A 27,561-nucleotide genomic window follows, 5' to 3' on the forward strand; every position below is an offset into this window, starting at 1 on the left:
GGATGGGGGAGGAGGGGTGGAGGGGTGCAAGGGAGGGAGGGTGACGGACTGGACGACCGCCAACTCAATTAAGCCTGATTCAACTTCATTAGTGTCAATCAATAGTACCCTGGACAAATGTCTCTCTCCCTTTCTCTCTCTTTATCGCCCCATCCCTCTCCTTCTCTCCATCTCTCTCTCCCCCTCCATCTCTCGCTCTCTTCATCTCTCTCTCTCTCCCCCCATCTCCCTCTCTCTCTCTCTCTCTCTCTCTCTCTCTCTCTCTCTCTCTCTCTCTCTCATCCTCCTCTCTCTGTCTCTTCTTCTCTCTCTCCCTCCCCTCGTCCCTCTCCCCTACTCCTCCCTCTCTCCCTCTCCTCTCCCTTCTGTGTGGGTGAAAGGGAAAGATTAAGAGAGAGAGAGAGAGAGCAAGCGAGACAGAGAGAGAGAGAGAGGGGGGGGGGGGGGGGAGAGAGTGAGAGAGCGGGAGAGTGAGAGAGACTTCCCCAGTCCTCTCAACCCTGTACCGGGTGCCAGTGAACCCCCCCTCCCCCAATCTGCCCCCCTCCATCTAAATCTCCATCGCTGACGCTAAATTACTCTTCGTTGCAGTGTTTAGGGCAGCCTATGCATATATTTCGGGTATTAACATCTTTATACTGGTGTGCACTGAGCATAATGCGTCAATTAAGCCCTCCAAAATAAAAATAAACACAACCCGTGTCTTAACCGTGTTGTCATCAGGCCCCCGCGCCTGTCATGCGCGTTTATCGCACGCGGCGGTCGGACGGATGGAGATGAAAAGGCGGACGCCGCGGGCGAAATTGACTTGATTATCTTCCGTCAGTGACATTTTCCTTCCCACCAGACGTTGTCAGGGCAAATGAACGTAATGAGAGCGGTAATGGAAGTCTGCAGACGCCGTCAACAGGAACAGAGGGGGCGCTTTGCATGGAGAAACAACAGCATCTGGTGGCGGCGTTCAGTACTGCACCCTCGGCCCCATCACTTGGCTCAGACCTTTGAGAACCTTTGCATGGAGCAAGAACGGCATCTTGTGGCTGCCATCAGCAATGCACCTTCAATCCCATTTTCTGGCCCAGACTTGACGTTAAAAGTCCCATGACACGCCACCAGGTGTGATTAGCCGTTACAAGCCGTTTTGAAAATCTGTCAAGTGGGCGTGTCAACCTAGAGTGTGACGGATAGATAAGCAACGTTTGCTACAGTCCACTGGGTAGGCTGGTAGACTGATCTAACCAGCGTACATCTAGGTGGACGCGGCCACTTGTGATGTCATAAAGGGAAGATTTTCAAAACGGCTTGTAACGGCTAATCACACTCACACCTGGTGACGTGGTGATGTCATGGGACCTTTATATGATTTTGAAATGAGAGTATAAACCAGAAAAACAAACAGATTTCAATTACATATTTAATCGTGATCTCGGGGATTGTAGAAGGTGGCAAGTCAGTGTTTGTTTTGCAGTTAGAAATGTGTCAATCCAGAATATATTCAGTCAAGTGGAAGACATTCAAACTTGCAGTTTATCAACGGTCAGTTACAGAGTATATCAGAAGACTGTGTGTGTGTGTGTGTGTGTGTGTGTGTGTGTGTGTGTGTGTGTGTGTGTGTGTGTGTGTGTGTGTGTGTGTGTGTGTGTGAGAGAGAGAGAGAGAGAGAGAGAGAGAGAGAGAGAGAGAGAGAGAGAGAGAGAGAGAGAGAGAGAGAGAGAGAGAGAGAGAGAGAGAGGGAGAGGGAGAGGGAGAGGGAGAGGGAGAGGGGAGAAGGAGGAGGAGGAGTCCGTCTCTCCTCCTCAGTTGCAGCGGTCGGTGGTGCAGCAGATGGCCGCGACGTTAGGCATGGAGATGTAGCCTTGGCACACGGCCATGTTCATACACATCCTGAAGGAGTTGTCTGGGGAGGAGGAGGAGGAGGAGGAAGGAGTAGGAGGGGAGGGGGAGAAGAGGGAGGAGAGGAAGAGGATGAGAAGAGGGAGGAGGGGGAGGGGGGGTAGGAGGAGGAGCAGAGGTCGAGGAGGAGGGGAGAGGGGGAGGAGAGGAGGGGAAGGAGGGGGAGGAGAAGGAGGAGGTGCAGAAAGGAGGAGAGGCAGGCAAACACAAATTAGTGTTTTGTGTGAGTGAGCGTTCATCACGGTGCGTACGTTTGTGCCTGTGAGCGAGCGTGCGTGCGTGCGTGAGTGAGTGAGTGAGTGAGTGAGTGAGTGAGTGAGTGAGTGAGTGAGTGAGTGAGTGAGTGAGTGAGTGAGTGAGTGAGTGAGTGAGTGAGTGAGTGAGTGAGTGAGTGAGTGAATGTGTGCGTGCGTCCGGCGTGTGTGCGGTGCTTACGGAGAGGGTAGAGGAACAGGACGCTTACGCAGGCGTTGTCCAGGCTGGAGCACGTCTGGACGCTGGTCGCCTCGCAGACGTCGTTGCCCTTGGAGAAACAGTAGTTACACTGGAGGGCGTCGCCAGGGCCAACCGCTGGAAGAGAAGGAGGGGTCAGGTGATAGGGTCAGAGGCAGGTGACACTTGGAGAGGTCGGTCGTCATGGTGATCGTGATTGGGATAATGATATTTCAGGGATCCCTTTTAAAAGTTAGGTGCAGGATTAGAGAAAATCACGATCAGTTGCAAAGTTAAAAAGATTGATTCAAAGGGATTTAGAGCTGTCAAGCGATTAAAATATTTAATCGTGATTAATCGCATTAATGTCATAGTTAACTCACGATTAATCGCGATTAATCACACATTCTTCTTCTATGCTAAATATCCCTTGATTTTTTTGTCCCATAATTCTTCTCATTTTAATTATCTTATCAACATGGTGAAGTGCATCGGCTTGCCTTGTGTAAATGATTTTTTATTGATAACAACATTGGCATATACTGATCAAAACAGGACGATACAAAAAAAGAGCCTATAGTGCAATTAAACGACTGCTTTGAACAAATGTCATTTGAACATAGCAGTCAGGCTACTGCTTCTTTGTTTTGAGCCAAAGGAAAAAAAAAACATGTTTTTTTTTTTTTTTTGCAAATAAAATAATTGCGTTAATCGCGCGATAATTTTTTAACGCCGTTAAAATTGGTTTGCGTTAACGCCGTTAATAACGCGTTTAACTGACAGCTCTAGAATTTATATAATACGTAGCATCGACTAATTTAGTTCTCAATTTAATTCCTGACTCCTTAAATCTCACCAGAGACACCATCACACCTACCTTGACACAGAGCCAGCAAACCAAGAATCGCCCAAGCGGCTATCTTCATTGTGAGTCTGTTATCGGAAAGAAGGCGCACTTCGAACGGCTTCAGAGGAGCTGGCTTGAGATGAGTTCGCTTCCAATATGCGAGTCTCACCTTCTAGACTTTTTAAGCCTCTCGAAACTCTGTGTGTCTGCATCACGTGTCCCAAGCAGACCGTTTATATTACGACACAGTAAACTCTCCAGTATTTCGCAATGAGGCTATGGTGAAATGCATGCAATTCTCACGCCTCTATAAATACCCTAAATTAATATTTATTGAACATCAATCCTGACCGGACCTCTGTAATTATCCCCTAAATCATCTTTTTTTTTCTTTTCTTTAACATATATATGAATGCTTGGAAAGGCAGGGAAACATTGCACAAGACAAGCACTCAACCTGTGATTTCTTAACAGTAGGGGACAAGGGGAACTTCAGGAATGAGATTGCGACAGTATCCAATCCCGTTTCTTTGCTCACTGTCTCAACCCTAACCCTCATTGCTACCCCTCATTGCTACCCCTCATTGCTACCCCTCATTGCTACCCCTAACCGAACCCCTACCAAATGGGACAACCCTACCCTGTGACGTCATCATGGCCTCCCCGTGCCCCCTAGCAGATAACCAGACCCCTGGTAATGTTACAAGAGACAGACTGGCTGCCATTGTCTCGGGCAACGAGCAAGACCCATTGTAAAGATGTTTAACCTGAAATGGTATTTATATTTTGTAATTGGCATGTTTAAATAAAGTATTTAAAAAAAAAAAAAAAATTAATACTATTTGTCCCTCGTAATATACCTTTATTTTGAATGTCACTTAGCTACATGTTAAAGGTGGTATTAGGGTGCACTCACACTAGGCCATCTGGCCGTGGCCGTTGGCCGTTTTCACACCTAACCGTGCTCAAATGGCCCCATTGTTCTCTGGCCTGCACTCACACTAGGCCATCTGGCCGTGGCCGTTGGCCGTCGCAGCTGTGGCCTGGCCACGGAAGGCTCTTGTACATACGTCATCACGTCGTAACACGTCATCACCAAGCGTCCGCTGCATGGACCATAATAAAGTCTGCCGCCAGTCAGAGTTTTAACAACAATGGACAACAACACAGAGAACACACCAACAGTTGAACTGCTTGATGCGATGTTTACCGTTTAATGGGAAAGAAGGCTCGTCGCCTTTATTATGTCCGTGGTCGTCGCATTGACTATACGTCATCCAGCTCAGGTTGCGTAGCCGTGCGTGTGCGCGTGTCGGCTCATTAGCATCTGTACCGTAGCGGCCCGTGCCGTAGCAGCACACCTCTCCCAAGTGGCCAAATTGGCCCGGCCTGGTCAGACTGGCCACACTCACACTGGCAGATTTGAGCATGGTTAGGCCACGGCCACGGCCAGATGGCCTAGTGTGACTGCACCCTTAGATAATAATCGGTTATGAACAAGAACACTTTAGAAGAAACACTTTATTTAAATAAGAAACACTGAACCACACATCTAAAAATACACACACACGCATCTAAAAATACACACACACACACACACACTCTCTCTCTCAGCTTTTGAGAGAATGGTGGAGAATCACATCTTCTCAACCATTCCGCCAACTTTGCCTCGCTCTCCTCATGCCTCGCCTGCTCCCTGGCACTCTCCTCTTGGAAGGGGTGTCTGGGGTGGTGGAAGAGGTGCCTGGGGTGGAGGAGCATGAGGGAGAGGTGGGGGGGGGGGGGCTGGTGGCAGTGGACTCAACGAAGTCCTGAAAGAAAACGAATAAGAAGGAATTAGGAATTATATGCCAGAACTGGTTGATATGGCCATATGTTATGTACAATATATAATAGTTATGTACACAATATAGTACTGCCAAAAAATACATTGATTAACCATGTAATATTACTAATATAATATAATATATTAGTATATATAATAATACTTATAGAATATTACTAATATAATATTACTAATATAATATAATATATTAGTATATATAATATTACTTATAGAATATTACTAATATAATATAATATATTAGTATAACTCTTATTTTTTAACCTGGAGTCACTAGAACATGGAAGATCTGGATATCATACGACATGATATGCAGCCCGGTCTGCAGAGCCCGGTTGACGGCCGGGCTGCAGAGCCCGGTCGATGGCCGGGCTTCGGCCGCGGACGGCCGCGGACTTTCGCGATCTTCCGAGAGTCCACGGCCGGGCTTCGAAGCCCGCGGCCGGGCTGCAGAGTATAATTAATAAAATAATTACTAGTTAATTACAGATAAAACACTTACGTTTGGGTTTTTCCAATCCTGTCGCATCTTTTCGCCCTCCATCTTGTCTAGGATATTTCTTGATTTTCCGTTTTCTCGCAAGGTATTGTGGGAGCAAGTCACAACTGAAGCGCTTTGAGGGTGCCCATCGAAAATCTCAATTTTGAGGGGATGTTAGCCCTCCCCCTACCCCTTAAGCTACCTTTAAAATGGAATTGGGACATGGCTCCACGGCGCGTGAACGCGCAACAGCGAGGGTTAGGGCTGAGATTTTGAAGCGAGCCAAGTAATGGGATTCAACCTTAAAATGGTATTGGGACATGGCTCCACGGCGCGTGAACGCGCAACATCGAGGGTTAGGGCTGAGATTTTGAAGCGAGCCAAGTAATGGGATTCAACCTTAGACTGGGAGTGAACTTCCTCAAAATCTCACACGGGGCGCAGTGTGATTTAGCATAATCGTGTGTAGTCCTCTAGTCGCCGCTAGATGGCGCCAGGTTGCCGCTAATAAATTAATAGAAAATGAATAAATAAATAATTTATATATATATATGTATTTATATATTTATTTATTATGCATATTATATTTAAATATAATGTATTATTAGATTTATTTATAGTTATTATAATTATTATTATTAATAATAATAATAATAATGACAATACATTCGATTTAAATATTATATATTTTATGTTTTTTATGCTTTTCCATGTACTCATAGACCCTTTAAAGATTTAACACAAACATTTTATTTAAATATTTAAATAATATTAATAATTTAATGAGAACGTATAACCATATCTCGTTCACACCATGATGCCCCAGTTGAACCGTCTCATGGGGTTATCTGTGAGCCTTACTAATACATTCAACTAAATATATATGTAGGCCTATATAATATATATACGGGAGACTCAATGCAAGTGGGCGGAGTGTCCAAATCTGTGCGTCAGAGCCGCTACTCAATCGCTGCCTTCTTTTAGGAAGAGAGAGCGAGAGAGAGGAAGAGAGAGCGGGTGGGGGAGAGCGAGAGAGAGGGAGGGAGGGGGGTTAGAGGGAGAGAGAGAGAGCGAGAGAGAGAGAGAGAGAGAGAGAGAGAGAGAGAGAGAGAGAGAGAGAGAGAGAGAGAGAGAGAGAGCTAGAAGGTCCTCAGAGTGCAGATGGAGCCCCTGGTCCCAGCAGGACTGGATAATCTTGTTGGAAAAGACGCACAGAGCGTTCTTGGCTCTAATCATAGGATGAAAATTTGTATAACTACACCCGTTCCCGTCTAAAGAACTATTTTCAAAGGTCTTATCGGTCCGTTTTGCCAACACCTTCCCTCTCAGTGGATTACGATGCGGTTTGGAGTACGACGCAAAAGCTGTGAGGGTGGAGGTATTCGCGTATTTGCGTCCGGACTTCTATGGATGTCGTTCCCAAACGCTTCGGAATGACTTCGGGCATGGCCGTTACGCAGAGATTTTACGCGTGGAACGACTAAGGAGAACGACAGAGACTGAGATGGCCTCCTCGATTCAAAGACTGAAGCTTTCTTCCTTTTCCACGGGACGTCCCGGCATGAGTTGGACACTGCGCCTCTTCTGCGCCACGTTCCTCCTCCTGCTGACGCTATGCAACGCGTCAGAGAGAGGATTTCCCCGAAGGACCGCGCCCTCCCGAGGGGGCGTGTCCAACAGGACACACCCCTCTCTGAACCCGGGGCAGCATGCACTGGGTGGGGACGCCCTCCCGGACATGTCCAGGGATTTAACGCCAGGGAATCGAACCCCGTTCTCCCATTTGGCAAACCAGCGCCAAACCCGGGAGGGGGAGCAGGTGGGGGCGGGACCCATCCGACGGCCCCTGCCGGGCCGGCGTCGAATCCCGGTACAACGCACCCCCAAGACCCGGGTCTCCGCCCCTCAGGAGGTGGACAACCAATCAGAGACCGCGGTCCGAGCGCAACCGCCTTCGGCGCCTAGAAACCCTGCGCCCGGCGCGTCCGCAGCGTCCGCTGGATCCCTGAACGTCCTGGCGAGCTTCGCCGGCAAGAACCGCGTGCTGGTGATCACCGCGCCGACCGAGGCGGACGGCTACTATCGCCTGATGATGGGCCTATTGCGCTCGGAGGTGTACTGCGACATGGCGGAGCGGCACATGCATCAGGTGGTGCTGTTCCATCGGGAGGGCGCAGCCGGAGGCAAGGTAAGCAACGATTAATCGTTTAAAAATATAGAGCAGTTTATATGTGGTGTTGGTCATACTATAGAATGATTTAATGCTTATGTTTAGCGAACATAACTTGTATACAGAACTTAAGGAACTTTAAAAAGAAAATCGTGTACTAAATTGCAATCGAAATAAAACAATTATAATATCATATCATCTGTATCCAGCGGTTCTTCTACAAAACATTGAATGAATAAAATATATATACATAAAATAAAGAAACGTTTCAATTCGATTATATTAGTTAGGGGATCATTTGACCCAAAAATCAAAATCACGATAAAAATTTGATAAATTACACAGCCCTAAAGGGGGGTGTCTGCCACTACTTGAGCCCTAAAAGGGGATGTCAGTCACTACCTGAGCCCTTAAAGGCGGTGTCAGTCACTACTTGGTCGGTCTGACGATAAAGTTCCCTCTGACTTTAAGGTGCGGCGCGTCTCGGCGCAGGGCGAGGTGACCGAGGAGCGGCTGGACCCCGCCGCCGTGCCGCGACTGATGTCGTTCCTGAAGCTGGAGCGGGGGAAGTTCGGGATGGTGCTGCTCCGGAAGAACCTGCAGGAGGCGGAGCGGTACCCGTACCCCGTGAGGCTGGAGGCCATGTACGAGGTGATGGACCAGGCGCCCGGCAGGAGACTGGAGAAGGCCAGGCAGAAGGGGTTTGTGCAGCGGTGTAAGGCGGCCGGGGTGGAGGGGCAGGTGAAGGGTGGGGTTGTGACGGAGGGGGTGGAGGAGGAGGACGAGGTTGCGAGTGCGAGTGCGACGACGAGCGCCACGACAACGACAAGGTTCACCACGACCACGACGAGAAGACCTGCCAGAACCAGCCCCACCACCACCACTACCACCACCAACCCATCTACGACAACCACCACTACCCCACCCACGACCACGTCCACAACCCCGCCCACAACCACCACCACCACCCGACGCCTCTTCATAAAACGCAGACGTACGACCACCACCACCAAACTCCCAAACACCACCACCAGAACCCAAACCACCACCAGAACCCAAACCACCACCACAACCACCGCCATGCCCAGTACAACCATCATGGCCTCCACGACCACGCCAGCACCACCCACCTCCACCACTTCAACCATCCCCCCTACCACCACCAACCCGGCCCCCCGGGATACCCCCTCATGGAGCGGGGTCCCCGTGCGGCCGCCGGACTCCCGGCGGAGTGCGAGGGTGAGGCCAGGTGCCAGGAAGGTGCGGAAGAAGCTCCTGCAAGTTGTCCCCACACGCCCCGCCCAAACCAAAACGGCGCCGGCCATCGGACATTTTGAAGAGGGCGAGGGCGAGGGCGAGGGCGAGGAGAACGACCTCCTCGGAGGAGGAGGAGGGAGTCGGTCCCTGGACGACTGCAGCACCACGGCAACCACCACCCCGACTAGGAAGGTGGATGCGGAGGAAGGCGGAATTAAGGTGCAGGAAGGTGAGATTAAGGTTCAGAAAGCAAGCAGGAAGGGCAAGGCGGACAAGAAGAAGAGAAAGATGGCCGGGATGGAGCTTCCGCCGAACCCGCAAGTCAGAAAGAGCGGTAAGAAGGGCGTGAGGTACCAGGAGAACCAAGATGGCGACGGGCCTTCTGGGAAGCTGCCCAAAGTGGCCAGCCCGCTGACTGCCTTCTTTGGGTCCTTTGAGAAGCGCAGACGACTGCTGGTGAGTTGTTTCGAAGTCATGGTTTATGTTGTTATCTCTAGGAGCAGTAGTAGTTGTGGTTGTAGATGTTTATTACGATAACCTAGAATCCGTTTCCGATCTCCCACCCACCCGTTTCCGATCTCTAACCCCGTATTCTGATCTCTTCCGACGTTTCCGATCACTTCCGACGTTTCCGATCTCTTCCGACATTTCCGATCCCCCCCCCCTCCGTTTCCGATCTTTAACGCTGTTTACCGATCTCTAACCCTGTATTCCGATCTCTCCGATCTGGTTCCTCCAGGTCATCACGACCCCGGAAGAGGAGAACCGGATGTACTCCCAACAGAGGGACGAATACCTGGAGAAGGTGTGTGAGATGGCCGTCCGCAAGCTGTCAATCATTACCATCTTCGGAACGTGGAGCAACGGCACAATGAAGATCGACCACTACCAGCTGGGTGAGTCAGGGGGATCCATGCCCCTCTCTCTCTCTCTCTCTCTCTCTCTCTCCACCTCCCTCCATTCACTCCCGATCTGTCTCTCTCTCCCTCTCTCTCTCTCTCTCTCTCTCTCTCTCTCTCCTCCTCCCCCTCCCTCTCTCTCCTCCTCCCCCCTCTCTCTCTCTCGATCTGTCTCTCTCCACCTCCCTCCTCTCTCTCTCGATCTGCCCCCTCCCTCCCTCACAGACACACACTCACTCACTCACTCACTCACTCACTCACTCACTCACTCACTCACACTCAAAACACACACACAGACACACATGCACGCACGCACGCACGCAAACACAGCGTTTTGTGTGTGTGTGCCTACGTGTGCGCCTACATGCATGTGTCGTCTCCCCCGTGTTTATTGTGTTAACATTGTGTTATTGGCGGGTTTGTGTACAGAGCAGGACAAGGCTCTGAAGGGCGTCCCTCAGGACGACCTAACCAACCAGGAGCTGATCCGAGCGCTGAGGACCGACCTTGGCCTGACCTTCAACGACTTCTACATGGTTCTGACCGACTACGACATGAGGGCCAAGGTCAGTGGTCACCTGACCTGTCTCCTGGGTCCAGAAATGATCCAGTGGGATTGCGGATCACGGATTGGATAAAATCGCAGAAATGGCTTTTTTAAAGCAAAAGAGGGATTTCGAATTAAAATCAGATCATGTTATTCGATCTTACATTTCACCTGCCCCAAGGGTTTTTCAAAAATTTGAACTCGGTTTGGGATCAATTTGATGCAAAAAACAGGATTATCTTGATCCCATTGGAAGGGTGGATTCAGTTGGTTACCTGAAATTTGGTATTTGGATCCCAGTGATCCAATCCAATGTTCCTTTAAAAACTGGCATAAAAGTAAGATGGATCAGATGATCCTGGATAGCAAAACATGGGTTTTCAAACCCGGATCAATTTGATCAAGATTAAATTTTTTGAAAAACTTGGCCCTCTGGATTTAAGTCAAAGCTCTATTGTCTATGTACCAGACATACAAAGGAATGGAGAAGACGTTTCTCCCTATCCCATGGTGAGAGAGATAAAATGCACAGGCACAACTGATAAAGGAATTTCCTCACACTAAAGTAAGCAATAAATTGCACAACAGATAAAGACATTTCCTAATCCTAAAAAAAGTCCCCCCCAGGGGGAGTATGGGAGAACGGCCCTCAATAAGGGCATGAAAAAGCCCGCTTGCACTCAAACTTTATTTCCGTAACAGTGTGATGTCAGACTGCGTAGTGGGCGGTGCCGGAGTGCAGAAGTCCCACCTCCTACTCATTCAAAATGTATTCTTATCAAAATGACTTGCAGCAAGAGTACGAGGTTCCGATCGCCATGACGGCCGTGCTGGACTACATCGACACCTTCGACTCACGCATAACGGAGATGGACCAGCAGAAGAGGGACGGGGTCTCCTGCAAGAAGGAGGACAAGTCCAGATCCCTGGAGAACTTCCTGTCCAGGTGAGACCGGTTGCCGTGTGTTAAGGGGCGCTTTAAAAATAAAATAAAACATGACAAAAATAAAAAAATCAATGGTTTAAAAATACGGTGTCTTGTTGTCCATATGACGCTTTGGTCAGGTTTATAGTTGCATTTTGGTATTGACAAATAGTACTTGAGACTAGAATTGCCTGCTCCAAGAGTCTCTTACATCCCTGTTACTTTATTGGCAAGAGATTCAAGACTCAGTTGCACGCACTTATTGTATGTTGTACATCCTGGCACTTAATGTTTACACTTATTGTATGTTGTAAGTACTGGCACTTAATGTACGCACTTATTGTATGCTGTACGTCCTTGCACTGAATGTACGCACTTATTGCATGTTTGTACGTCCTGGCACTTAATGTACGCACCTATTGTATGTTATACGTCCTGGCACTTAAAAATATCTCTTAGCATCGTGAGTGTCTTTGTTTGTGTTTATTAAACGTTGGGTTTCCAGGTTCCGTTGGAGACGGAGAATCTTTATCATCTCCACCCCTGATGACGAGGAGTGGGCCTATCAGCAGCAGCTCTACAGCCTGACCAGTCAGACCTGTAACCTGGGTGAGTTCCCCTTAAACCAACACAATCCAACGCAACCCAACACAACCCAACCCAACACGACACAACGCAAGACAACACGACCCAACGCAACACAAAACGACACTAAACTACACAACAAGACATGACACAAAAAAATAAACAGAGAGGGTCATTCATCCCCTAAGTGTCTAGGATGTTTACCAACGATCTACCGCAGAGAATGTTACACCACAGCCCCTCCTTCAGGGGCTCAAACTCCCCCCCAGCCCCCCCCATCCCCCCGACCCCCCACCCAACCTCCCTCACCCCCTCCTCGCTCACCCTCTCGCTCGCCGTCTCGCTCTCCCATCCCTCTGCTAAAACATTTCCAATGTTTGCTCTTGGCTGCCTGGCTTTATTGATGCTGTCTTGGCCTTTCCCCAGTAAAGAGTGACGCCTCTGGTTGTGTGTCTCTGGTTGTTTGTCTCTGGTTGTGTGTCCCTGGTTGTGTGTCTCTGGTTGTGTGTATCTGGTGGTGTGTCTGGTTGTGTGTCTCTGTTTGTGTGTCTCTGGTTGTGTGTCTCTGGTTGTGTGTCACTTCGCTGTGCATACGGTCTGGTTCTCATCAGTGTGTAGCACACACAGGACTGTTAAACTGAGGGGTTTCAGACTGCAGAGTAAATACCGAGCATTCTGCTGGAGTCTCATGGGCTCAGAGCTCTGAGGAGACAGTCAGTCCCACCATCACCGTCTGCTCTCTCACAAACACACACCCTCTCTCTCTCTCTCTCTCTCTCTCTCTCTCTCTCTCTCTCTCTCTCTCTCTCTCTCTCTCTCTCTCTCTCGCTTTCTTTCTCTCTCTCTTTCTCTCTCTCTCTCTCTCTCTGTGTCAATTCAAAAAGCTTTATTGGCATGAATATTGTGGTAAACCAAACAGTGTTACCAAAGCATTACAGTGTTACAAATATTATGTATAATAACAAAAGAGAACGTCAGAACAATATGTACATATAACAACCTATAACAATATACCATAACATACAGATGTACATATGTACCTTTAGAAATAATAGTAATATTATAGTAAAATTAAATGAATGTAAAGAGGAGCTACATAAAACACATTATAGGAATAATCATTTAAATAAAGCAAAATAAAACAGTGAGGCCTTGTAGAATGTCATCCTCTCATGTTGTGGCAAGCTGAAATAAACTATCCTGCGAGGACGGCACTCTCTTTTCTCTCTCCCATTAATATTTTTGGTAGGTCTACATGGGAGATTATAAAATGTGGGTGTTTTTGGCCGAATTTGCTGAAATATACTTTGCGGACATTTTTGAATATGGGGCAGTGGAGGAGGAATTGCTGATCGGTCTCTACAGCAGCTTCTTCACACTGCTGGCACAGCCGCTCCTCTTTGGGCAGCCATGATTTCTTATGTCGGCCTGTTTCTATCGCCAGGCTGTGAGCGCTCAGTCTGTACTTTGATAACATCACTCTGTGTCTAACATCAGTCACTGTGGTCAGGTAGGGGGCCACAGTGTACTGTCTATTTAGGGCCAGATAACACTGCATTTTGCTCTGTGTTTGTGTTTTAGTGTTCCAATGGGTGAGGTAGGTTTGTTTCTGATGTTTTATAATTTGGTTGAGTCTAATTTATATGTTCTCAGGCTGGTTCAGAGGCAGAGCAGATGGGGAACCTGTCTGTGGACAGAGCCTCAGGACCAGATGAGTGAGGGGACTCTTGTTCATCTCTTGGCTTTGCAGGGCTTTGTGCTGGAAGGAGTGGGGGTCACTTTGTTTTAGATGTAGCCAATATTTAATTGATAGTTTTTGGATTTTTAATAGCAGGGGATACTGGCCTAATTCAGCTCTGCAGGCGTTGGTAGTGGTTATCCTGTGTACCTGCAGAATGCGTTCACAAAATTCAGTGTTTGCAATTTCAATTGGATGTTTTTCCCATTGGACAAAGAGTTGGTTTGTTTGTGGGCCCCACACTTCACTTCCATAGAGCAGGATGGGTTCAATAATTGCTTGAAGTAGTTTGAGCCAAATTAGAATTGATTTAAACTTCCAGTGGAACTTATTTTCAGACCTAAATAATTGTATTCTAAACAGTTTTCTATTTCATGTGTTTCTATTGTGAAGTGCAATGTGTTTCCCAGACATCTTTGGTCTTTTCTGGAATATCATGGATTTTGTTGTCTTGATGTTAACAGCCAGGGCCCAGGTCTGACAGTAACGGTCTGGTAGGTCTAGACTCTGTTGAAGTCCTTCTTTTGTGGGACTTAACAGGATTAAATCATCTGCGTAAAGCAGGAATTTGATCTTTGTGTTGTGGAGAGTGAGACCAGGCACTGAGGACTGTTCCAGAATGGAGGCCAGCTCATTTATGTAAATGTTGAACAGTGCAGGTGATAGACAGCAGCCATGTCTCACTCCCCACTCGTGAGAAATAAAGTCTGTTCGCTTGTGTCCAATCTTGATGCCGCACATATTGTCTGTGTACATTGATTATATTATGCCATATGCTTTACCCTACACCGCTTTGAAGAAGTTTGTGAAGTAATCCAACGTGCCAAATTGAGTCGAATGCTTTTTTGAAATCAATGAAACAAGCAAATATTTATTTTGTTTTTGTCTCTGTCTCTCTTTCTCACTCTCTCTGTGTCTCTCTCTCTCTCTCTCTCTCTCTCTCTCTCTCTCTCTCTCTCTCTCTCTCTCTCTCTCTCTCTCTCTCTCTCTCTCGCTCTCTCTCTCTCTCTCTCTCTCTAATGTTCCACCTCTCTGCGGTGAGCTTAATCACAAAAATACGGTAAATGTGGCGTTCCTACTGTGGTCTGGCGCACATTCTTTCCGTCGGATTCGACTCAACCCATTCCGTGTTTTAATGAGGTGAAGGCTAAACGACTTCGTGAGAAGCTATTGTTCTGTTTCCGAAGTCTTGTCTGTTCTCAAATGAATAACATACAAAATAAAAAACAGAAGCCTGAAGACATACCTGGAAATGAACTTTAGGGAAGTTTAGGAGACCATCATTACATTTACATTCAGGGCAATTAGCTGCTTTTTGTCTTGTGCTGTGTTCTCTAGTTTGGTTCTGTGTTGTTTAGTTTTTTGTTGTTTGTTGCATTGTGTCGTATCGCGTCGTGTCAGGTTGTGTTGTTGTATTGCGTAGGTTTGTGTTGAGTCGTGTTTTGTTGTGTCGTTTTGTTTAGCCTTGTCTCTTGTTGTGTAGTTTTGTGTTGCGTAGTTTTGTGTTATTTTGTGTGTGTTGTTTCATTGTGTCATATTGTGTCGGGTTATGCTGTTGTATTGTGTAGTTTTGTGTTGTGGCGAGTCGTGTTTTGTTGTGGCGTTTGGTAAAGTTTGGTCTCTTGTTGTGTTGTGTCGTGTTGTGTAGTTTTGTGTTGTGTTGTAATGTGTTGTGTAGTTTTGTGTTGTTGCATTGTGTTGTATGGTGTCATGTCAGGTTGTGTTGTTGTATTGTGTAGTTTTGCATTGTGTCGAGTCGTGTTGTGTCATGTTGTGTTGTGTCGTGTTGTGTTGTGTAACCCCTAACCTCTCTCGTTCCCCAGGCCTGCGCCACATGTCCGTTCTGAAGCTGGCCGGGAAGGAGGCGGAGCTTATGGGCGGAACCCTGGAGCTCTATCCAATCAACGGTGAGACACTATTGATGCACTGATGCAGCGTTGCCAGATTGGGCCGGTCTGATGCACTGTTGCCAGATGGGTTTCCAGATTGGGCGGGAAATCTGGCCCAATCTGGCAAATGTATACCTCCGGCACGTGTTGTACCGTGTCCTGTATTGTTGTGCGGTGCCGTGTTGTGTCACGTTGTGTTGTGTTGTGGTGTTGTGGAACAACTCACCACACGTGACTCCCTGCCCCTTCCAGGCAGCTCCAGCGTCGACCGCGAGGAGCTCTCGCCGCCGCTGGTGACCGACCTCCGGAACTACTTCCAGGTGAGCGCCGAGTACTTCTCCATGCTGCTGGTCGGGAAGGACGGGAACGTCAAGTCCTGGTACCCATCCCCCATGTGGTCCATGGAGCCCGTCTACGACCTGGTCGACTCCATGCAGCTGCGGCGCCAGGAGATGGCCATTCAGCAGTCGCTGGGGATGCGTTGCCCCGACGACGACGGCCGAGAGCGAGAGCACGACGGATACGGTCACCGCGGTTACGGTTACTAGGCGGGGAGTGTCGGTTGTGGGTGGGATGGGGGTGTTGTAAGGAGGATGGATGCGGTCATCGTGGTTACGGTTACTAGGCATGTGTGTGTGTGTGTGTGTGTGTTTCTACACACAATGTTTTGAGTCACGTGGGCTGACAACACAACACAAAACTACACTACCCAATCAAACACGGTCGACGGTTGTAGTAGTTACGGTTACAACGCGATTCTGGTCATAGTGGGTGTCGTGACGCTCAGTGGGTCGGATGAGGGCGTCACCCAAGACGATGGATACGGTCACCCTGGTTAGGGTCGCTAGGTGACCATTCTGGCGTGTGTCGTGTCGGTTGATCGGATGAGGGGGGTCGTGACTGGACGACGGGTAAAGTCACCACGGACACAACTTGGACAAATTCGGTTACCGCAGTTACAGTTGCTAGATGACTGTGCTGCGTGTGTCGATTGACCATATGTTTTTATCAATGTTTAAGGCTCAGGGTACGATTTGTATTTTAACTGCTTTCCAGAATGTGGTTGTAATGATTTGAGTGTGTTCATTTTTGTATTGTTGTGTACTTAAATATATTCAAACAATATCGTATAGATGTATTTTGATGTTGTTGGACGATGTCAAGCTCAGGCTTAATGTACCATTTCTGGAATCTGAATTTCTGAATAAAAACGTTTACTTTGTTTTTACATCCAATGTTTGAACAAAATGTTTCTCTGTATATATTTAGATACAATTCAATAGGTAATTGTTCCAATTTGAATTTAAGTATTTGTAAATCTTTATTTGAATTGGGCTGCATGTAGATTACACTACTTAAAGGTTGGTTATGGGATTTGCAAAACTCCAGCAGATTTTGGAAAATACACAACTCAAATGGTCCTACCCCCTCTCCTTCAACGCTGACTCTGACTCCACCCATTCCAAGTACATGGACGCCCAATCATGCACGAGCGAATCATGCACGCAAGAGCGAGCCATTAGCTAGTTAGCTAGCTCCAGTAGCTACCGCAGGGTAACAACAAACAGAAGCTTGCTCTGGGTCACAAGCTTTGAGTACGTGCACGAAGGGGTCACGCGCGGGGAGAGGGGGAGGGGGAGTGCAGTACCACCGTTTGATTGACGTACTTACTGTCCAATGCCACTCGGTGTGTCTGGAAATCATCGGCTGGAGTTTTTCGAGCCCTGCCCATTCCACAGATGATTGACTTGTTTAATTTTCATGTCAGTACTTCTAACTCAGTGGCTGTAAGTGGGTTATGATAAGGATTAAGTAATTTTGCGAAAATTGCCAAAAAAGAGAATTCCATACCCAACCTTTAAAATAAATAAATAAAACGTTTAATTCTATTAAACGTTACTTACCTCATTTGCGAATGGCCCATAACTTTTTAACAAATGAACTATATGACAATAATAACATTGCCAAAATAATACTACTTTAAGTTTATTAATTAGAGTAATCAATTACAGATTCCGTCCCTATCTGCTCCCTGCCTTTTGTGAACAATCCCGACTCTCGATCGCCATTCTCGCGATACTTCAACAGAGGAATCGACTCTCGGCTGCCAGCTCTCGCGATACTTCAACAGAGGAACAGACTCTCGGATTCAAGTTCTCGCGATACTGCAACAGCGGAAGGAGATCCTGGTCTGACAGATCATGTGACCCTCCCTCAGTGAGCACACACACACAAACACGTACCCAGACCACCGTGTTTGGGTCCTGGTTGATCTACTACTGTTCCGCGATGCAGAACGTGTTTAACTCGGTGAAGGGTACGGCGCTGGGCGTCGCGGAGTTCCTAACCCCGGTGTTGAAGGTAAGAGACCCGCACGGACCCGGAGCCGCCACCTCACAGACACACACACACACACACACACACACACACACACACACACACACACACACACACACACACACACACACACACACACACACACACACACACTGTCAAAACATACACACACTAATGTAACATACTAATGACAAGCACACTAATGTAACATACACACACACTAATGTAACACACTATGTAACACTCACACAACAATGTAACACACTAGGTAAGAGACACTCGGTGGGGGTGACACCGTCCAGCTCGGAGCCACCACCTCACCTCACACACACACACTGTCAAAACATACACACACTGTCAAAACACACACACACTGTCAAAACATGCACACACACACGCACACGCACACCCCACACACACTGTCAAAACATACACACACTAATGACACACACAAACACACACACACTGTCCAAACATACACACACTAATGACACACAAACACACACCCGCACACACACACACACACTTTCCAAACATGCACACACACACACACACACACACACACACACACACACACACACACACACACACACACACACACACACACACACACAAATGTAAAATACACGCACACACATACACACACACTAATGTAACACACTAGTAATGACACACAGACACACACACACACACACACAAAAAAATACACACACTACTGTTACACACTAATGACGTTGCTACATCATGTTGTGTGTTTTTGTTTCACCCAAAGGAATCCAAATTCAAAGAGACCGGAGTCATCACACCAGAGGAGGTGAGAACACACTACATCGTTAATACATCTACCTGTCTGTCACGCATTCCTCCGTTTACTACGTTAATTAGAGTATCTAATCATTAACCTTTGATTCTTCTAATAGTTTGTAGCTGCTGGCGATCACCTGGTCCACCACTGTCCCACATGGAAATGGTGAGTGTCTGTTGGTGTCTTGGAGGAAACCAGGTCTGTGGACCTTCTCTGAGGTAGAGAAGGTCTCTCGTGTGCCTAGGAGGTCTGTGGACCTTCTCTGTGGTAGAGGAGGTCTCTCAGTTGTCTAGGAGGACAGCAGTGACCTTCTCTGAGGTAGAGGTCTTTCTCTACTAAGGTCACGTGATTAAAGCAGTTCACAGCAGGGTGTCAATAGTTCAGGCCTGTCAGTCACACGTGACGTCCAGTGTTTGTTTTGAGGAGTGCAATAAGTTAATTTGAAACCACTCTGTTTCAAATTACGACGTTGTCCTCGTCAATCGAGTCTCGCATAATTCCAAGTGTTAAGGCTATCACACAATTACACGTTTGCATTTTTTCCAGAGCTCAATCTTATGTAAATGAGGTAATTTGAGGTAAATTGCAGGAGATTTGTCGAGCAAAAACAAACCATCGACATACTCTAGAATTCCCCTCGCCGCGGTCATCCTAACTTTGGATTGAAATACCGCAGTGCGAAATTTAACCGTATCAAACTGAAAAATGAACTTAGTCTCTGCTTTATTAAGACCTTATGATTCAAGCTAACAACACACACACACACACACACACACACACACACACACACACACACACACACACACACACACACACACACACACACACACACCCCACCCCCCCAACACACGAGATATGTCCGACCTTACAAACATGGCCTCTTTGCCACACCGCCATGAAGGCTAAGACAGGTCAATCAGACCCTATGGCTTACAGGTTCGACAGGGGACGGTGGTTGACGATGTGTGTCTGCCTCTTCCTCTTCTTCTAGGGCGGCGGGGGAGGAGTCGAAGGTGAAGCCGTACCTGCCCTCGGACAAACAGTTCCTCCTCACGCGCAACGGTGAGACCCCAACCACTGCTGGATCACAACATTTACATCTTTACTTTAGTGTTCATGAACTGAAAGTGTAGTCACGACTTGAGTCAGTCCGTATTGATGAGGGCATTAATATAGTTGATTAACTTAGGAATAACGATTCAAGTTATACCTGAGGTCACGTCCAAACATGCCGTGCGCTGCGCCTGACGTGTGTGTGTATGTCGCTGTGTCTTTCTATCTCTTTCTTTCTCTGTGTGGGTGAGTCTCTCTCTCTCTCTCTCTCTCTCTCTCTCTCTCTCTCTCTCTTTTTCCCACCCTCCCTCCCTCCTCCCCCCAGTCCCGTGCTACAAGCGCTGTAAGCAGATGGAGTATTGTGACGAGCTGGAGGCAATCATCGAGGAGGACGATGGGGACGGAGGCTGGGTGGACACCTACCACAACGCAGGTGACCCCTTCACCCACCCGTCACCTCCAACCTCCGTACATTAATTGCCAGGACGTACCTCAAACAATAATTGTACATTAAGTGCCGGGATGTAAAAACATACATTAAGTGCGTACATTAAGCGACAGGACGTACAAACATACAATAAGTGTGTACATTAAGTGCCAGGACGTACAAACATACAATGAGTGCGTACATTAAGCGCCAGGACGATAAGAACAGATTGTTTTCGCTCTTCTTATTGAGAGTGAAGTTCTGACTCAGGCCACAGGGTAGCACTGTTGATGCGTTGAACTGGAGCGATTCTCGTCAGCGTCGACGTGTCTTGAGTAATTTTCTCGTCTCTACCGCAGGTTTGCTTGGGGTCACGGATGCTGTCAGAGACATCTCACTGGAAAATAAGGTATGCTTTAGTTTAAAAACATTTCCCTGAAGACAATTTGTATAAAATAACATGTACAATGTACATTCATATTTTAGACTCCCTCGCTTCCGACATTCAAATCCCGTCTTAAGACCTACCTCTTTTCCCAAGCCCATGACCTCCCCTACCCATAACCACCTCCATCCCTATCTATTTTCACACTCCTCCTCCTTGCTTCTGTTCTCTGTTGGGCTGTCTTCAACTTGTCCCCCCTGATTGTCATCACCCTTTTCGTGTTTATGTCTACGTCACTGTAAGTGTCTTTGGGTCGTTGAAAAGCGCTATACAATATGTATGAATTTTTATTATTATTATTACATTTAGTCTAGTCTATTAATCCTAGCCCTAACCATAGAAAATAAAATATAAATTCAAAATCAATATTCTGTATTGATTTAGACTATAACCTTAACCCTAGAAAATAAAATGTAAATTCAAAATCAATATTCTGTATTTAATCTAGTCTATAACCCTAACCATGGAAAATAAAATGTAAATTCTTAATTAATATTCTGTATTTATTCTTGACACCGGGTTTCTAAAAAGTGATCTTGTTATTTGTAAATTAACTAAAAAGTTAGCTATTTACAACGAATTACTCCAAATAAATGCTAATCAAATCAAGTCAATAAATGTATTAACTTAAATCGATCAATAAGCCCCCATTGACTTGTCATAACAAGGTCAAATGTCATAGCCGGAGTCGTACAGTCGGGCGATTTGTAAAGTACCCCTTCCCTCAGGACAACCAGAACGTGAAGCTCGGGGGCCATGGCAACGGAGGCGGCGACGATGACGACGATGACGAGGAGGAAGACGGGGAGGCGGCCGATATGGAAGGTACTTCGGAGTTTCTGCGTTTTGTCGGACGATGTTCGGGTTTTTTTTATTACGTAATCCTTAGAGTCTTTGACCCTTGACCCTCTATGTATTTACTTTTATTTTTGTCCGCAGAGTATGAGGAGAGCGGTCTGTTGGAAACGGACGAAGTACGTATAAATAACCTTTCGCACAAAACAGATCGGGTCTTGTCACAGTCGTCATTGTGAGTGCACTTAATTGGTTGAAAAAAAATTCTCTGTCTCTCTCTCTCTCTCTCTCTCTCTCTCTCTCTCTCTGTCTCTCTCTTCCCCCCCTCCAGGCGACGTTGGACATGAGCAAAATGGCAGACTCCTTCAAAGCCAAAATGGACACCGGTGGTGAGGACGCCATCCTGCAGACCCGGACATACGACCTCTACATCACCTACGACAAATACTACCAGACCCCGCGGCTCTGGCTGTTCGGCTACGACGAGGTATGCTAATGCTAACTCCACTAACGGTCCGCTTAGCCCCGGAGGTAGAGCGGGTAGGCTGGTAACCTGAAGGTTGCTAGTTCCAGATGCTCCTGACCAGCTGGCTGTTGCCCTGAGGGGTTAATGTGTGCATGAGTGAATGAATTGTTGTAAGTCCCTGAGTCCCTCTCCTCCTCCTCCTCCAGGACCGACAGCCCCTTACGGTGGACCAGATGTATGAGGACATCAGCCAGGACCACGTAAAGAAGACGGTGACCATCGAGAACCACCCCAACCTGCCCCCCCCTGCCATGTGCTCCGTCCACCCTTGCAGGTCAGGGCGAGCGAAACCACCTGTTTAGGGCTGACTATGATCCCACGTTCACGCAACGCAAGGGGGTTATGGACCCCTTATGTCCTTGCGGACCCTCCTTGCGTCCACCGCAAGGGCCTGCCGTGCGCCTCCCAAAAATGATAACATTGCGTCGAATACGCAGCCGCTAGGGCTGTGATTGGTCCGTCCGGTAATACTCTTTGCATGTAAAAAATCAAAGGCAAAACATGTGACTTTTGCCTTCATAGCCGTAACCTTTTTTTTCACTCGCTAGTAAAAAGTCATCATAGACTTTGAATGTAAGGACCAGAATGGACAACGACGACCAACTAGCAACCTATCTCCTGTTTTTGTTGCACATTGTTTGAGTCGTATTCAGCTTTCATGTTTTTAGAATCCATACCATATTCAAAACTTCTAGTAGTAGACCAATTGTAAAGTAATAGCATGCACAGACAAAGACCAACTATTTGTTCTGTCTTTCTGTCTTTTGTTCCGTTTATCAGGCGTTTATCACACGCTTTTATCCTAAGTAAATTAAAATAACTCCATTTGTCAGAAGAAAGAGAAACAATCTCTGTCGGTAGATTAAGGATGTTCATAGAACCAAGTGCCAAGCACTAACAATCACTTGGTTAACCCATTCCCTGTAGACAACACAGATAGCTAGGATAAAATGCTAAACGATGCTAAGTACTGTTTTTAAGTGCCAGGACGAGCAACATACAATAAGTGCGTACATTGAGTTCCAGAGTCCCTGTTTCTTTACGTGCAAGAGACTCAAGTCTGGAGAAGAAGTCACATGTTTCTTTGAACATCCTTACTGTACCGACAGCAATATATAGTTGTTTCTCTTTCTTCGGGCAAATGTACTTATTGTAAGTCGTTTTCGGTAAAAGCGTCTGATAAACGCCCTGAATGCAAATATAAATGTAATTATTTTTTCAGTGTTGACATTACAACATGTTAATGATCTCTTATTTAACTCTTAACCTTGCTAGAATTTCTTGATCTCGTTCCAGTAATACCGTGTCCACTCTTTTAGAAACTAGCAATTCCGATCGTATGTTTTGATTGTCCTCTTCCTAGCTTGTCAGAAATGCGTTATGCTCTATGCAACCTCTGAAATATTTTCATGTGTTAGATTTCAGCTTATTTCTAAGCTGTTCGTATAGACTCTGCGTTGTGAATTATTTTGTCGTAGTAGTAATTCTTGAAGAGGAAATCAAGGCAACATGACAGGTTTGATCAGAGGGTTGAATCAATGGTTTATTCAAGGATGTAATGCTGCACAGGTACAGACTTAGGTGGAATAGTCTTGTGTAGGGGGGTGAGGAGCAGTCTCCAGACGTGCTCTTTGGTTGTCGATCCCTCTTCCCACCTAACCAAAGGTTTGGGGCAAATATTATAGGAAAGAAAGCGTGAATAACAAAAGAACAGATGTTGTGTCTCCCTTGATAAGGTATATGGCCCTGGCTATGTCCCAGACAACCAGGTTGGTTCGTATTTGTGGGGACATAAACAAATGGAGAAAACACCCTTATCCGTTAGAGAGGCACTGGCCTGTCCCCAGACTAAGAATTGTGAACACAGAGAGACACTAAAAAACAACAACATTCTACACATGTTTCCCTCCAGACACGCGGAGGTGATGAAGAAGATCATCGAGACCGTGGCGGAAGGCGGTGGGGAGCTCGGAGTCCACATGTATCCCTTGCCTCGCGTGGTCGACTCTGCCGTCGGTGTGTGTGTGTGTGTGTGTGAACTAGTGATCGATCAATGTATCGACCGGTATCAGCCGATGTTTGTGTTTTTTACGTCTTTCGGCAAATCTTTATTTTTATTTTTAATTATTTTTCCCGGCATGATTTACAGACAGTTAAAGGTCCCATGACATGCTATTTTATGTATTCTTTAATATAGGTATTAGTGGGCAACTAACACAGTATTCAAAGACGTTCCCGAAATTCACCCGTGGTGCAGAGTTACAGCCACTCCGAGCCAGTCGCACATTGAGCTTCCCCCAAATGCGCTGTTTTGGCGTCTGTAGCTATAATGCAAATGAGGGGGAGCGAGGCGGGTCAAGGAGGAGGGTGGGGGTGTGGCCCTGAGCAGCTTGCAGCCACGGTACCATGCGCTCTGTTTACAGTGGATGTATCGCAATGGCGAGGCGCACACAGCCCTTAGGCGTGTTCTGTAAATATTCTAGGACACACGGGAGTCCTGGAGCTCTATATCTAAATATTATCATATAGCCTACATAGATATCTATATCATATAATATATATTATCACGGCCAAAAGCTGTGATAATATATAGCCAACCTTAGGGACCACCGCCTCCGGCGGTGGTCCCTCAGCGGGGCTCAAGCGGGAGACATTCGCCGCCAACAATCCCTTTCTCCTCCATGTCGTGGTTCATGTTCTTGAGGGAGTCAAAGCCAAAGTTCCTTCCCCCCAATTCATTCTCAACCTTGGCTGAGATAACCCCCACTACGAGTCTCGTTGTAGAAATACCAGAGACGAGAGTCCGACGTGTTATGTGCCATAACACCAAAAGCAGAACGGTTATGAAAATAACAAGGAAGTGTACAACACTTGCGTTACAGTCCTAGAGCTCTATATCTAAATAATATCATATAATACATAGATATCTATATCATATAATACATATTATCACGGCCAAAAGCTGTGTGCGCCTCCAGACGATATTATGAATCACGACTTTGTCTGGTTCTGCAACGTCTCTGGTTCTTCCACTTTCACATCAATCTGAAGTAGACTGAACCGCAATGCCTGCTGCCGGCGATGGTGCCTCGCGGCAACCGGCGGCATGTCGCATTTCATGTACTTCAGCGAGTCAAAGCCAAAGTTCCTTTCCCCCAATTCCTTCTCAACCATGGCTCAGATAACCCCCACTACAGTCTCGTTGTGGACATACAAAAAACGTCAAAGAACCGACAAGAAACACTTGCGTTACAGTGTGTGTATTCACACACACACACACATGTGGCGCTCGCACGGTCGTGTCTCATTGGCGGGCCAACGTCTCTGGGCGGGCCAGGCAGAGCCAGGGGAGGAGCTTAGATGCTTTATGACGACATAAATAAAGACATACCAAATCAGCGCGCTTGAGCCTCTGTTTTTTCAAAGGCGAGCAGAACTGCTAGTGCTCGTTTTACACCAAACGCAAGTTTTAGCCAGTGGGGGACCATAGGCAGGCTAGGGGAAATCATATGTATGTTAGAAAACCTCATAAAATTAGATTTTCATGTCATGGGACCTTTAAATAAATGTTCGATTTTTTAATTGAGACTTGTAACATTTGTTATCATCATTGTGTAATTTTTATGATGTAAATTGAGGGAGCGAAGGAAGTATCGGCTCAAGAAAATCTGTATCGGCGAATCGGTCATCGGCTAAGGCTGATGAAAAGAAATCGGTATCGTTATCGGCCCTAAAAAATCCATATCGGTCGACCGTTGTGAGCCCCTTTTGATTAAAGCGTCTGCTAAACGCCCTGAATACAAACGTTACTACAGTTGAAACATTTACATTTAGAATCAATCAAACTGTTGTGTGTGGTCGGATATTTATATTAACCAGGGCCATGCTTCCACTAGGTTGAGCGCGACGCGATTCAAGTGTTTTTGTCCCTTAACCGACCACGTTCGCAGGTACCTCCTGATCTTCCTCAAGTTCGTGCAGGCGGTCATCCCCACCATAGAGTACGACTACACGCGGCACTTCACCATGTAGCGCCCAGCGGTGACCCCCCATGGCCCCCAATGCCCGCAGGATCTAGCTAGCAAAACAAGGAGTGTGTCGGGAGAAGTCTGCCCCCCAGTCTCCAGGATTTGGTGCTGAAGGAGTTTGCGTCTCGGGTGATGACTTTGTGGAGTGAAGGGGGGCTGACTCTTCTGAATCGGGGGAACTTTGACAAGCAACGAGCGACATTCGTTTTGCTGACCAATAGTGTCGTGTTGTGGCATTTTGTTGTTTACTTGTTTTTCTATGTTCAGATTTAATCTTGATTTCTGCTGGTTTAGCATCGATTTTGTTCAACATAATAAAACAAAGGCCCTCTCCAGAAACTTTAAAATGCTATGTATATTAAGGACTAATATAATCATACAGTTATCCCTGTGGGCGGGGCTTGAGTCTATCCATCCCTCAGATTTGTCGCAAACTAATCCAGAGCATGCCCATTGGCCACAGCTTTCCAACAGTCACCTATAACCACTAATACTATCTTAACAATAATACATGAAATATATTGATATCGAACATCACCGCACAAACTGAATACCAAGTCAACCGTTACATGGGGCTTCTGAACCAAATCACATTGTGTGTTGGTGTTGGTTTAACCCCAGAAGGGTCGTTTAAACGTCATCCATAGTGGTTGCTCTCAGCCTGGAACTCATCAAAGCTGGAGTGGTTACGTTTGGTTGTCATGCCGACTGTCTTAAAGCTTCGTTCTTCTGAATGTGTCTCTGTCCGATCTCTTTCTGTCCGACGTCGGGGATCTCGCTATCGTCCCCTCCATCCTCTCCTTCGTTTCTTCCAGGGAAATATTTGTGTTTACATGGTTTGGGGTGTCTCCTCCAGTTCTGAATTTCCTTCCTTGCTTCTTGCTCGTTTTAGTTAAACTCTGCGTCCCGGCTGAAGTGTAACAACGTCCCAAACCAAACGCAGTCGTCGGTTACTGTCCCGTCGGGACACACCACTCTTCTCTCTTTTCTCTCTCCCTCTCTCTCCTCCTTCTCTCCACCTTCCTTCCTTCCCTCCCTCGCTCTCTCCTTTCCTCCCTCTCTCTCTCTTCCGTTCCTTCCCTCCCTCTCTTCTTCCTTCCTTCCTTCCTTTCCTCTCCACCTTCCCTCTCTTTCTCTCCCCCTTTCTTCCCCCGTCTCTCTCTCTCTCTCTCCTTCCTTCCTTCCTTCTTTCCTTCCCTCCCTCCCTCCCTCCCTCCTCCATCTCCCCATTATTCCCTCTCCCCTTCATCTCAAAGGGGTTGACGGTGCAATTCCCTGACCCAATACACAGTACTATCTATACTCCTGGCTGCTGACTGAACGCCCCATCACCTGGTTCTATCGGCTCAATCCTTGTAAATTATACTCTGTGCTGCCCCCCCCCTCCCCTCTCTATATCTATAAGGTTGGCTGTTAACAGCCGATCGTTTTAAAGTTATGTACATTTATCAATAAATATTTCTCCAAATACCGCCGGTGTCATGTGTTTTTGATTTGATTTGATTTTGATAGTGAATGCTAATTAGCATGATATTATTGTTATGATTATGGTTCTAAATGCGAAGAAGGATCCCAAATATTTTTGTGTAAAACTTTGAATATAAGCTGTACTTGATTTTGAACAACATTAACTATTTGT

General features: G+C 46.8%; 2 protein-coding genes across 2 annotated transcripts; both read left to right on the top strand.

The window, feature by feature from the left end:
- Positions 1 to 6,640: 6,640 nt before the first annotated feature.
- On the top strand, positions 6,641 to 16,891 carry LOC130386586 (coiled-coil domain-containing protein 80-like). Its single transcript, XM_056595593.1, has 8 exons — positions 6,641 to 7,684; positions 8,138 to 9,379; positions 9,663 to 9,819; positions 10,252 to 10,388; positions 11,164 to 11,315; positions 11,800 to 11,903; positions 15,441 to 15,524; positions 15,759 to 16,891. The coding sequence occupies exons 1-8, from the start codon at positions 7,001 to 7,003 to the stop codon at positions 16,052 to 16,054; spliced, it is 2,856 nt and encodes a 951-aa protein (XP_056451568.1). The 5' UTR covers positions 6,641 to 7,000; the 3' UTR covers positions 16,055 to 16,891.
- A 799-nt stretch (positions 16,892 to 17,690) lies between these two features.
- atg3 (autophagy related 3) lies at positions 17,691 to 27,526 on the top strand. The gene is made up of 12 exons (XM_056595693.1): positions 17,691 to 17,867; positions 18,616 to 18,657; positions 18,764 to 18,813; positions 19,640 to 19,710; positions 20,027 to 20,134; positions 20,488 to 20,537; positions 21,302 to 21,398; positions 21,513 to 21,547; positions 21,700 to 21,855; positions 22,041 to 22,168; positions 23,807 to 23,875; positions 25,845 to 27,526. The coding sequence occupies exons 1-12, from the start codon at positions 17,796 to 17,798 to the stop codon at positions 25,924 to 25,926; spliced, it is 960 nt and encodes a 319-aa protein (XP_056451668.1). The 5' UTR covers positions 17,691 to 17,795; the 3' UTR covers positions 25,927 to 27,526.
- Positions 27,527 to 27,561: the final 35 nt, after the last annotated feature.

Source organism: Gadus chalcogrammus, chromosome 7 (assembly GCF_026213295.1).
Source record: "Gadus chalcogrammus isolate NIFS_2021 chromosome 7, NIFS_Gcha_1.0, whole genome shotgun sequence".
NCBI lineage: Eukaryota > Metazoa > Chordata > Actinopteri > Gadiformes > Gadidae > Gadus > Gadus chalcogrammus.